Source organism: Sycon ciliatum, chromosome 2, assembly GCF_964019385.1.
Source record: "Sycon ciliatum chromosome 2, ocSycCili1.1, whole genome shotgun sequence".
NCBI lineage: Eukaryota > Metazoa > Porifera > Calcarea > Leucosolenida > Sycettidae > Sycon > Sycon ciliatum.
Genome location: NC_088644.1, coordinates 20,757,722 through 20,770,297, shown reverse-complemented (window position 1 = coordinate 20,770,297; position 12,576 = coordinate 20,757,722). Strand labels below are relative to the sequence as shown.

The 12,576-nt window shown below is 48.6% G+C and overlaps 2 protein-coding genes across 3 annotated transcripts in view; one reads left to right on the top strand and one right to left on the bottom strand.

The window, feature by feature from the left end:
* Positions 1-493, top strand: part of LOC135809136 (GATOR2 complex protein MIOS-like) — a 39,182-nt gene extending 38,689 nt beyond the window's left edge. Inside the window, exons 24-25 of the mRNA XM_065322418.1 lie at positions 1-426; positions 469-493. The exon at positions 1-426 is cut by the window's left edge and continues 859 nt beyond it. The gene's annotated coding sequence lies outside the window, so the exon portion shown is untranslated. The remainder of the gene's footprint in view (positions 427-468) is intronic.
* Positions 494-7,126: 6,633 nt separating this feature from the next.
* On the bottom strand, positions 7,127-12,170 carry LOC135809140 (methylosome protein WDR77-like). Of its 2 annotated transcripts, none has more exons than XM_065322422.1 (3): positions 12,041-12,170; positions 11,401-11,684; positions 7,127-8,680 (listed from the first exon to the last, which is right to left on the bottom strand). In XM_065322422.1, the coding sequence occupies exons 2-3, from the start codon at positions 11,645-11,647 to the stop codon at positions 7,869-7,871; spliced, it is 1,059 nt and encodes a 352-aa protein (XP_065178494.1). In that variant the 5' UTR covers positions 11,648-11,684; positions 12,041-12,170; the 3' UTR covers positions 7,127-7,868. The 2 variants fall into 2 exon arrangements, with proteins under 2 accessions (XP_065178494.1, XP_065178495.1); XM_065322423.1 differs by having other exon boundaries at positions 11,401-11,687; positions 12,041-12,165.
* Positions 12,171-12,576: the final 406 nt, after the last annotated feature.

The window sequence follows — 12,576 nt, the reverse complement described above, 5'->3', positions numbered from 1 at the left end:
TCGTCCTTTTTTTAGCTACTGTTGTCTGCTTTATTTTGGTGGTTTTAAAACGGTGCACGTGATCCAACTGACTAGTCTGATCGGATTGATTTCCTTAGCTGCCGCTCTCGTCATCGTCACTACATCAGTCTGTTCTGTGTGCTGTCTGTGTGCTGTGCTGTCCACGTGCTGTGTGTGTGTGTGACATGTCTTTACTCAGCAGCTACCTTCCAATCTCATGCAATGTGTGTCTCAGGCATTCATCGTCGTCACATCATCACTAGCTCTCTTTTTCATGTTCTTCAATACCCTCCGTTTCTCATCAAACTTTTGATATGTACTGTGTTTTTGTTTTATTTTTGTGTTTAGCTACAGAGTTCTGCTATATTTAGCGCTGACTTCAGTGCTGACTTTTGTGCTACTTCGAAGTAGATATTTTGCTGTCAGGCGTTCAGCGCTATCGTTGGCACGGATGATAAGGGGTTCCAGGTGAAATTTAGCGCTCAATATTGCACAGTATAGCGCTGAATTTAGCACTGAATTAAGCGCTGAAGTTAGCGCTGAGTTTAGCGCTAACTTTCACACAAAGAATTGAATTTTAACAATCAAAGCGAGAAATGAACAAACACTGACAGCTGCATTAACACTACAAATGCCGACTCAAAAAGACCCACCTTGCATATCAGTAGCTCCCACACCAACACCAACAACGCAATATACAGCAACCACAACTAATCCACCATCCAAGCCCACAATTGAAAGACCAAGACGATCAACAGCCAACTACAACAGAAGCTACGCACTCAGCGGACAAGGGCGAAAGGAGGGATGTGATAGCAGGGTGACGGCCGAGTTGACTTCAATGGACCCGGTCAGGCGGGATGGACGAGACAGAGAGAGTACAGAGGAAGCGGAGGATGGAGCGGACGGCGGAAGGAGCAGTGAGTCGGAGAGCAGTGATGGGAGTGATGGTGAGAATGCCGGTGAGAGTGTTAGTGTTGTGCGTAGGTTTCGTGGTAGCAAGTCTTCAGTGTACAATCATCTGCTAGCTAGTCCTGATTGTTGCAATTCGTATTCCGACTCTTCGTTCACTGTATTGTGCCGTGGTCGTCATGGTTATGGACTACAGTTAAAAGTGTTGGAAGCTATCTATCAGCGTCTGTACAAGCCTAATTTGTGTGTACAGAAAGATAGTATAATTGGGTTGAAATTGTTTAAGTAACGTGTCGTGTTTAGTGCGGCCAAGCTTGGCCGTTAATGTTCTAGGTGTAATGTACTGCTGTTATGTGTTATCACGTTGTCTTTCCTTCCTTTCTACAAAGAATTGAGAAAAGAGAAAAATTGCACGGCGATACTTTTAGCGCTGAGTTTAGCGCTAACTTTCATACAGAGGAAGAAAGGGTTTTCTTTTTTTCCTTTTTCACTGCGATATACTTAGCACCAATTTTCACGCTAATTTTCATTTCCTTTGTATGAAAATTATTAGCCTTTTCACGGCGATATTCTTAGCACCGAGTCTAGCGCTAGTTTTCATACAAATTAATTTTACAGCGTTACATTGCAGGCTCGTGCCCCGTATGCAAGAAAAACCCTTACATTTAGCGCTATAAGGCTTTGCACTCTCAACTTTCATTTCCAAAGAGAAATTCAGCAATGAGTTTCCACATTTCTTGCAGGCAATTTTGATGTTTTGGAGAAAGTGACAACACTGAAGTTACACCTTTTTTTATTCACAATCCCATTGCCACAGGTGCTCACAGACACAAGTACAATGTACCCGTGCCCATTGGCACTTCAGAAATCCATAGCCCTTACATCGGAGTGTTTAACTAAAATGGAAAAAATGGATGCTGAAGGTCGAAACAGCTTGCTGCTGTCCGAAGATTGAGTAAAATATACAATGGATACATGTGTCATTACAGTTCTTGCATAGTGATAGTGCTGCAGATCTAGGGCTAACCCTGCTTTGAAAGACAGAGCTGATCGAATTTTACATTACAATAAAATTGTGCAGGCGTATTTGCTCGCGCAGTGAAACTTCTACTGAATCGGCTAGTGAGACATAGCCGTTTCGATCTTGTTAGGTCTCATGAGCAGAGCTTTGGAGTGACTGCATGGACAAGCCCTATGCCGCTATGAAATGCAGTGAATAACTATTGTTTCAGACAGAGAGTAGCAACATGCATGAAAATATGGCTCAAATATTACTACTGCCGACATTGGCAAGAAGCTTTCTAAATAGAGCTCTGGTGGTGAAATAAAATCAAGCTACAGTAGAACCTGTGACTAACGACCGCCCTTGGAGCCAGGGAAAGCGGTATTTAGTGGCAGGTGGTCCTTAGTTAGAGGTTTGTACCGCACAACCATTAATATGAATGTGAGACCGTCCGTGCCTGGCGAAGTGGTTTGTAGTACCAGGCTGGTCGCTACTCACAGTCTGTCCCCGGGGAAAATTGCGGAAAAAAATCGCAAAAATCGCGGGGAAAAACGCGGCATAATATGGCATAATTTGCGGTGAATTTGCGGTAAATATGCGGTGAATGCGGCAATTTTCAGTGAGTATGTAGTGAAATCAATCAGTTACAAGTCTCTGGTGTATAAAGCACCCATTATTTGAGTAAAAAGCCGCCACGATGAGACGTTGCTGACCGAAAAGTGCACTGTGTGTACGTGTAGTGCAACAAAAAAGTTCAAAAAACGCGGGAAAAGCGCGGAAAACGCGGTCTTTTAAAAAAATCGCAAAAAAACGCGGAAAAAAACGCGGCCGCGGAATCGCAATTTTCCCCGGGGACAGCACAGTGGCCTTTGGTTACAGGTTTTGCTGTACAAGGGTGTTGCAGTGTTGCGTGGCGATCAGCACTGCCAGGCCAGGACAATGATACTGAAGGCAGGTGTTGGGTTTTTCATGGTTCATGTTTGCTTAGCTTCCCCTCCGATTGATCTTTGAATCTTAATAAGAGCCACGCAAGCTGTGTGGTATGTTGCTATGCGTCCTTGAATCATGGTTTGACCGTATTGTCTAATGGTCTTGCCAGTATCGTCATCAACATGCATGCACATCCGCCAACGTCCTTCACAGCTGAGACTTTCAGCTCGTGCCCGTCTTGGTTGTACTCACCTTCCCCTTCTATATTTTCATAATTATACATGTAACTTAGAACCTTCCAAGTTGGACGGCTGTTGGAGTGCTCACCCAAGACATGCCAGAGCTGATAGCCCGTTAGTTGTAGAACGTCAGTACTGCCGGTCAGCTTTGTGCAATGTTATCGCATGAGCTGATTGCCAAGTAACTGGTGGTGTTAGTGGACATTATAGAACAACCGCTGTAGTTCCTTTCTCCTTTTCTTTACTATAAATTACTTGTAAATTAATCCTCAACTCTCCATCCGAGTCTATCCTTGTACATAATTGTCAACATTTGTCACGACTGCACAGCACGTATGGTGGGGTTGGGGGGGGGGGGGGCGGGGGGGGGGGGAGGGGGCAGGGTTCAGTGGTCTAAACACTGACACACGGAGAAACCGCCAAGTGTGTATAGTCAGCGTAGTTCGTTCACCACACTAGTAAGTGGCCATTATAGGCACTACATAGTCAAAAATAGGCGCAATGACTAGTATGAGGTTGCCGGTGGTACATGGTCACCACACCACAGATGAACTCCAGTACATAGCCACCACACCACAGATGAACTCCAGTACATAGTCACCACACCACAGATGTGTGAGGTACGCCCCTGGTGTCCTTCCTAGGCATATGCGGATAATGTCGGCAGAAAATTAGCAGAATTCGGTACTTTTTCTGGTAAGTTTCATGCATGTTTGGTATGTAAAGTAAAAGTAAATTATCGTGTCCGTTCCCGAAGGGATAAGGGATAAAGAAATGGAGCAGAATTCGAGAAATTGCCCGCCATAAGGTTTGTATGGTTCTGCCACTGATTTCACTGCTTTCGAGCAGAATCTGCCACCGTTTCGAGCATTATCCGCACACCCGTACCCCTAGTCCCTCCAAACAAAATTTGATACGGCTACTTCTGTCGTGGACATGGAGATCCAGTTGATTGACCGGGGCCTGCGCCCTCAGCGCATACAGAACGTTGCATGCAGTACGTTAGGCCTTGACGGATTATGCTGGCATAATTTTTCGCATAATTTCTACCAAAATCGAATAATCGCATAATTCGAGGCAAATATTAATTGCATATGAATCGCATAAAATTGTAATAATCCGCCTGTTCGCATCAAATTCCATACAGTTGTACATGTTCTACAAGTACAAGTAGATGCACCAGGAAGTCGTAGGTTTACGACTCCCTTGATAACATGTCCAGTCCACTACAATCAGTGACGGTCGTAGCTAGGTCGGACGGTGCGGTGACCCCGTTGAACTTTTGTTACTACAGTACAACGCCCTCTACAAAAACAATTCCCCTGTTATTTTGCACAGAACCATCATGTACATGTACATCAGCAGCATATGTGAGCATAATGTGGCATAATATGATAACTTTTAGCATAAAAATAGCATAATTCTGCAATTTTTTCAGCAATGCGAAAAGCATAATTTCACGAAAATATTAGCGAAAATATTAGCGAAAATATTAGCATAATCTGTCAAGGCCTACAGTACGTGTGCACAGTCGTGTTGAGGCCGAAGCTACCAGCGCGCTGCATGTGTGTACCACTTATCCACGGCTGCATGGCCAGCACCCTGGGGCCGCTAGACGTGCGACCAGAGATTTCCATGTCCACAACAGTAGTACACGACCACCCACCCCCCCCCCCCCACACACACACACGCACACGCACGCGCACACACACACGCACACACACACATACATACACACACGCACACACACACACACATACATACCTGTCGTGCATTCCTGCGGCTGCACGCTCCTCGCTCGCTCTACCCAACGTTACGTACAGCAAACACACCTGTGACGTCGACCGCTCCGGCTCCGTACACGGTACAGTGTCCTCAGCTCATTGCTCCAGTCCTAGCTGTTGAACGAATGTGAATGTCGTGGGACGGGCAGCTGATACCATGGATACCATGGATACCATGGCGGATGGGGGCGCTATCGACATGTCGTCACTGAACTGTGAACATGCATTATGCCGAAACGCAAGATCTCGCTCTAGGTCTAGCGACTGAGGTCGCCTCCGCTTGATGATGGCAACGGAGTCGCGAAGTTCTTGGAAATCGCAGGGAACGTCTTTGCCAACTCAGTCGTTTCGCGCAGACTAGACTGCACGCGGAGACACTCGGCCTAGATCTACTAGTAGTAGGAAGAAGGTATGCTGTTCCCGAACCAGCCAAACACAACGACATATGCCGCGTGCTGTGCAGGCGTTGAGCAATAGAGATGATCCTCTTCCTCAGTCACGCATCATTTGACTGTAGCTAGACCCTTGCAACTTGTGACTTCCATAGCGCTTGCTGCTGCTTTGTCCACGACAACTCACATACAGCCAACACGAACACATAATGGCCATGTTTGCTGGCTTTCTTCCGAAAACGAAGCACTCTAAAGCATAGCGGCGACAAAGACAAAGACAGAGAAAGAACAAACAAGGGAAACTGACATTTCCGTTTTCTTCGGTCGAGACGGACGGAACAACCGCCAAACTAATGCCTCACACCGTCACACGTACGAGAGTATCTTGTTGCCTCCGTTGCACGCCTACTTTCTCCGCTGGTTCCAAGCTGAGCGGGGTGGGTAATAGGTCTCTAATAGCAGCTCGGTGCTCTACATACAGTGGTCGACTCGGGCGTCTTCAGGTTCTAGTGTGCAAGCACGAACTCAAGATTTTCCTCCGACGGTTTTCCTCATAGACTACACTGTAGGCGAGCCAAAAGGCAGTGGAGGAAACCAGTTGCAGTGGAACAGCAAAAGGAGGTAAAAGAGTGCGAGGTGACTATTCCAGCTATGAGCCCCGAGCCCAGTCATAAAATTAATAATGCTGATCTGTCGGTGGGAATGTGGCGGTGAACCTCGCGCCCTGCTCACCGAGTCATGATCGACACACGCTCTTTTTCTCTCTATGGCTGCGTTCACATGCCGTGTCTGCCACGACGGGCCACGACATCGCGCCACCTTATCTTGTCACCCCAGCAGTTGCCTGCACAACCTTGCCATTGGAGTCTTCGCACCTTGTCCAAGTCACTACAACCACTGTAGTACAAGTGTAGCGGCCAGGCTGTAGCCTTGTAAGTTGTAGACCTACTTCAGTCTTCAGTCTTGTAGGGTGGCAGTCAACGCGGGCTGGGCGGATTTACACCCTTTTTTTCTCTTTCTTTTCCTTGACTTTTAGTTTACTCGGGAGTTCCTTTTCTTGTCCTCTCTGCATGATTGCGGTAACCAACTCTTGCTGTAACCTGTTGCACATTTGTTGATCAATTTTTCCGTTTTGTTTTTCTTCCTCATGCATTCCAATCCTCCGGCATTGGTTTCTGCGTTCAATAAAACACGTTCTAGTATTTTAAAATGGGAGTTCTTCTTACTAGTATCAGGGGCGTGCTCGGCCCCCCAACTAGGGGGGTGCACGGGAGCCGAGGGGAGCCCCCCCGGCAATTTTCTGCAATTTGTTTGCAACCTTTCTTGAATTTTAGGGCATATTTGCATACATTACAATTGCAATTACCCAGATTGAAAATTTTTGGGGGGTGCACGTGCCCATCGCCGAGTACGCGCCTGAGTATCCATACTGGCTTATTGTATATACTGTCAATACTACAACAACCACACACTCCGCACACAACCTCCTGCCTAAAATAACACCTCTTATCTGGTCCTGAAACCTATACAGCCCCCACCCTCTGCTGGCATGTATCGGCATGGTCACTACCCCATCCTCATCTTGCTATGCCTGATGTTTGCAGCCAGGGAGCAGTACTACTCCCTGTTTGCAGCAGCAATCAAGCCTTGATTGCCCTTGGCCTTGTTGTTTTGTACACTGTCAGTACACAGGGATATATTTGAACTGTGAGCTGGTGCAGTATTCCAAACTGACTCAGTTTGGATTACTGCACCAGCTCACAGGTCTAGGGCTACATAGCACTAGCACCTGGCATAGCATTGACTCGCTCGATCGGATTTCACATGTATGGACTATGGTAAGAGCGGTGCGGCAAGCTTCTGTAGTGAAATCCAACGACGGGCATGGCAAAGTGCCCACTGTTTATGGCTCCGGGCTACTAGTCTGCATGCAGGGCAGCGTCGGCTCCCTGCATTCGCTGCATGGGGTTGGATTTTAATATGCAGCTGAACGACAAAGTACACAGAAGATACAGTACAGTGTACATCCAGCAGCGAACGGCAACAAAACATCCGAAAGACAAACCAGAAGACAAAGCAGCACGTATAAATAACAAGAAAGGAAATATTATAATGAATTCTTTGACAGAGTGCATCCTAAAAAAGGTGAAAAATAATGAAATCAGCAGCACAGGCATGCAGACAGATGAAGAGACACTCGTGCACAGACGCACGAAGAGAAACAGACGAAGACAATGAACAAAGATGAGGGGATCAACAAGCAGAGGAGAAGAGCCCGGAATGTCGGTTCTAACCACCGGCGGCAGCATGGCACATCAAAGCAGCTTGTGAACAACGCTGTAAGCAGAGCCATCAGTAGCAATCTAGCAAGGCTGCTCTCGAGATTGTCCACAGCCACGCCAGCAATGCACACCCCGAGACCGTATCGGATTGGGCTAGTCTTAGCATGCGTCCACACTGGCGCAGCAGTCAACGCAACGACAGTGCAGCAGTCACACACAGCAGCACCAGCCAGTCGCAGTGAAATTGATAACAATAGCGCATGCGCAAGGCAGAGGCAACTCTCTCTCTCTCTCTCACCTACACAGACACACACCACGGCCGCTGCTCAAGCAATGTGGACCTTGATGAGCGGATAGTCGAGGCCGCAGCTAAGCAGCACTCCAGTGGAGCTCCAGGCCAGGCCGCGCGCTACAGCCTCTGCCGTCGTCGACATTTTGGTCACTCGCACAGAGCCGCCATTGCTGCCATCACCATTGCTGGTGGTGGTGGTGTCGACAACGTGGCCGAGCACGGAGTCGCCGCACGACGCCAAGTAGCCGCGCTGGTGGCTGGCAAAGGCCAGGCGTGTCACAGTCGCCTCGCCGTGGCTATAGTTAGAGAGGACGGCGCGGTGGGGGCTGCCGGCGGTGCGCATGTCAAGCACGTTGACGGCGCCGGAGACGGTGCCCACGGCGACCATGGTGTCGTCGACGGAGAATGCCAGGCTGGTGGCGGCGGAGGAGGATTCGGCGCCGGGCATGAGCACGGTGCACGGGCGCGTGTGGCTGGCGCGCATGTCCCACAGCAGAGCGCGGTCGCCGAGCGCGCACGAGGCCAGCAGTGCCGAGTGCGTGGACGAGGCGGCCACGCGAGTGACGGCGTGCGTGTGCGCGCGCACGTCCTCGACCGCCTGCCCGCTGGCCAGGTCCCAGCGAACGACGCGACCGTCGGCACCTCCAGTCAGGACGTTGCTGGTCGCCGCTGATCCACCGCTGGTTGTGGTAGCAGCAATACATGTAGCCATGCCGTCGTGTTTGGCCAGGAGAGCATGTGGTGTAATCACACCCTCCTGGCCATCGAATCGGTAGACCTGTAGAGCGCCGGTGTCGTCCGCTGCGGCTATGGTGTCCTTGCCACACCACACTACGTCAGATAGGCCTGAAGTGCAGAGGGGGGGGAGGGGGGGGCACATGGAGAGAGAGAGAGAGTGAGAGAGTGAGAGAGAGAGAGAGAGAGAGAGAGAGAGAGAGAGAGAGAGAGAGAGAGAGAGAGAGAGAGAGAGAGAGAGAGAGAGAGAGAGAGAGAGAGAGAGAGAGAGAGAGATTCTCACACACTCAACACCCCAAGCAAAGACCGATCACGCCATTTGGTACGGTACCCATGCCCTGTAGCCCACAAAACATTGATGGTGCTATAGACAAGTGTAGTGCTGACTGATTTATCGATGTGCTCAACGTAAGGCCGTTCCTGGCTGCACACCCACTTAACCTGAACATACGACAGATGTGCATCTTCATTTTGTCTGGTTTACTTCTGCAACCGGCACAAGTGAATAGTGTGGGTCGTGACTCAACACGACTGACCTGCATGCAAAAGTGCATTTCGGAGTATATTATTATTACACAGAACAATAAGGGCAAGCCAGGCTAGTTTGCGGCACACTGGGTGCATCCTCCGGGGGTATTATTATTATTATTATTATTATTATTCTTCACTAGTTTGAGGGAAAGAGACAAACGGGAAAAGTCTGAAGAAAAAATTGACTGTCACCACCAGGACTCGAACCAGGGACCCTCGCTTGCAGCTAGCGATGCTCTAACCACTGAGCTATGGTGTAGTCGTCATCCCAGCAGAGACTGTTCAACATTTTCTTCAGACTTCGTAACTCACACTTCCTGTGAATCCACACAGGCGGGTATTATTATGTATACGACCACTGATGGCGGTTGTTCGGGTGAACATATGGTCTGTGGCATTGGCGTGCTGGGCTGCTTTCAATCTGGCTTGAGGTATGAGCCCAGTTTCTACAGGGAGGATTGAGTTATCAGCCCAGTTTCTACAGGGAGGATTGAGTTATCAGCCCAGTTTCTACAGGGAGGATTGAGTTATCAGCCCAGTTTCTACAGGGAGGATTGAGTTATCAGCCCAGTTTCTACAGGGAGGATTGAGTTATCAGCCCAGTTTCTACAGGGAGGATTGAGTTATCAGCCCAGGTGAAAACAGATCTACCCTAGTTAGTAGACAACCCTGGGGGTTCAAAATTGTCGTCTTATAACAAGTATTATCTACTGTCCGGACTTGAATGTATGAGTTTCAGGCGCCAGGGGAATATTTGTTCTTTGTCTACTAATGAGGTTTTGTCTTGTAACCAATGTCGCACTAACAAGGGTAGACCTGTACTGTCATGTACCACATACTCTCTCACAGTGTCACGAGGGAAAATACATGTACTGTAAGATTGCCCCGTCTCACGACGACAGTGCCCCGCTGCGAACTACAACCAGTGACAGGAAACTGCAGGGCTGAGTGCACAAAACGTTACACAGTCGTCCCTCTCTAATCCGGCACTTGTTTATCCAGCACCCTTGCAAACCAGCACACTTTCTGGCAAAACGGACTTTTTTTAGTTCATTTTGTACGCTTTAATCCGGCACTTGAATTCCGGCTCCAGCGGCGATTTTCTGCAACAAATCGCTCAAACTGTACAATAATTCGGTTTTCTAATCCAGCAGTTGTACATCGCATACCGTACCGGTGCACAGCTATGTCAGTTTGGTCAGTGAATGGACTACTTATCTGGGAGCATTCTACACATGTAACATACACTTGGGAATATCCTATGCACTGTATAGACATGCATTCCACCAAGAGTGCATAAACAAGAGTATGCAACTGTGGTTATGGGTCAGTGCGCGGCGCGCTGCCTTCATTACGTAACTTGTCTTCATTACGCTCTGAAAGCATGCATTCAAACTCACAATTTCTCGTACGAGCCCATCTGTTTTTGCTCGATTCGTTCCAGTACCTACGCGATCTCTAAATTCTGGCGCGTGAACTCCAGTTCTGTACGAAAGTTCATTTCAAACCAGAGGAAAAGTGCGGTGTTTGATTTTCCGCAGTGCGCGGACTGCAGCTGAATGATGTAATGAAGGCAGCGCGCCGCGCATCTGGCCCATAGAAAAGAGATCACAGTTGCATACTCTTGTTTATGGACTCTTGATTCCACAAAGTACTGGGATTGACACAGAAAATCCCTGCGTTATGACGTACAGCACAAACATGCATGCTAATAGGCGGGCCGGGTTGGAGGGCATGATTTGATAATCCAGCAGAAAATGCAGTTGCAAAAGGTGCCGGATTAGAGAGGGACGACTGGACACTGTAAGGAGAGGAGTGTACAGTAAAAGCTGCCATAACCGGCCAGCCTTGGTGCAGCGGAAACTGTCCCGCTACGACAGGATTCCGCACGATCCACGGATGCACGTTCGAAGCACGGCACTCTGGTGCATGGACGTTTGTCCGGTCAATATAGGATTCGGCTTGTTGCAGGGTTCGGCAAACACAGGTTTTACTGTACTACCGGCATGCATGCATGACCCCGGACTAGCTCACTGCTCTTAGCTGGAGCTCAATGTTGTTGCAAGGTGACGCGAGAACGGCTCGACTGCACGGCGTGCGCTGTTTGTTGTGCCATAAGCATGTATGTTGTGTGTTACTGACAGACAGGGCTTATTCATGTGCACCGACTCTGAAACACCACGAAAGGGTGGTGGTGGTGGTAGTGGTGGGGCGCTCTCGTTGTACTTTCGGGTACAATGTACTTTGAGTTTGAATGGCAGCAAGACATCTGCATCGTTTCAGTATTTTTTCTCCCTTACCTGCTGAGACCGGATGGCAGGCTGTTGCTACACTACACTGGTTCTCAAGTTCGTCGCGCTCCTCCTGGCCAAACGGCGCGGCGTACACCCACAGGCAGCCGTCCCAGACGCGCCCGGCCAAGCTGGATGAGACGAGGCACACAGCTCCGTCGGCGTTGCACTGCACGGCATCCAGGTGGCGATGCAGGCGCTCTTCTTGGCGTGCGTCGAAAATACCGGCATTACTGAAACACTCATCCATGTCCATTGTGCTATCTGCTAACGAGGAACGTCCACCAGTAGATCTGCTAAGCGCCATGCCATGAAGAAGAAACAGCAACAACACAAACGAACAAACACCCACATGCGCACACGTACGCACAAACAAGCAGGAACACAACTCAAATAATTGCCGTGAAGCTATTGGACTGTGCTGATTTCCACTAAACACATCGGAGCAGCTAGACGGGAGACGGTCCTGGAATCCGAAAGCCCAACCACTCTGGCACTCCCCTCCAAGTTTACTCAACAAAAAATACGATGTGATTCCTGGTGGGTGAGCTAATTCTTCACAATAAATTGCTCAGTCAAGATAGAAGGTAGAACGCTGGCTTCAGTTGTAAATTTCACACTGCATCAGAACCTAAATCAGAATGCTCACCTTCAAAACCAACGTGGGTGGCAAGGACAACAAAAAAGAACGAAGCAAACTGACGAGGCTATAATAATCTCTCTCTCAATCTCCAAACTGGAAACATGGAATAATGGAATCTCCCTCTTTCACAAGCAGTGCATGCAGTGAACTGAATCACTCGCATTCGATCATATTCAAGCAAGAATTTTTTTTCTCGTTCAAATTCATTTCTTGGATTTGTTTTGCACGCGCCATTTTTGTGTCGCCATCACCTGATCACATTAGGGGAACCCCCGTCTTTGCCCCTGCTGCTGGGCCAGCACGCGCGACCATCGTGCAGCCCAGGGAAAGGAGTCCAAAACTACCTGGTATTTTTCGACTCCATAACAATTGAGTACAACTTCCTGTACGCATTATTATAAAAATAGTACGGTGCAGATAATGAAATCTGCATAAAATGTGCTGTGTACTATGCAAAGCTACGCATTTCAGAAGTGTGTACGGGTTCTTGCCTCCCGTACTCTTTCATCTGTACGATTTCCTTTGTCAACAGCTGGCGGAAC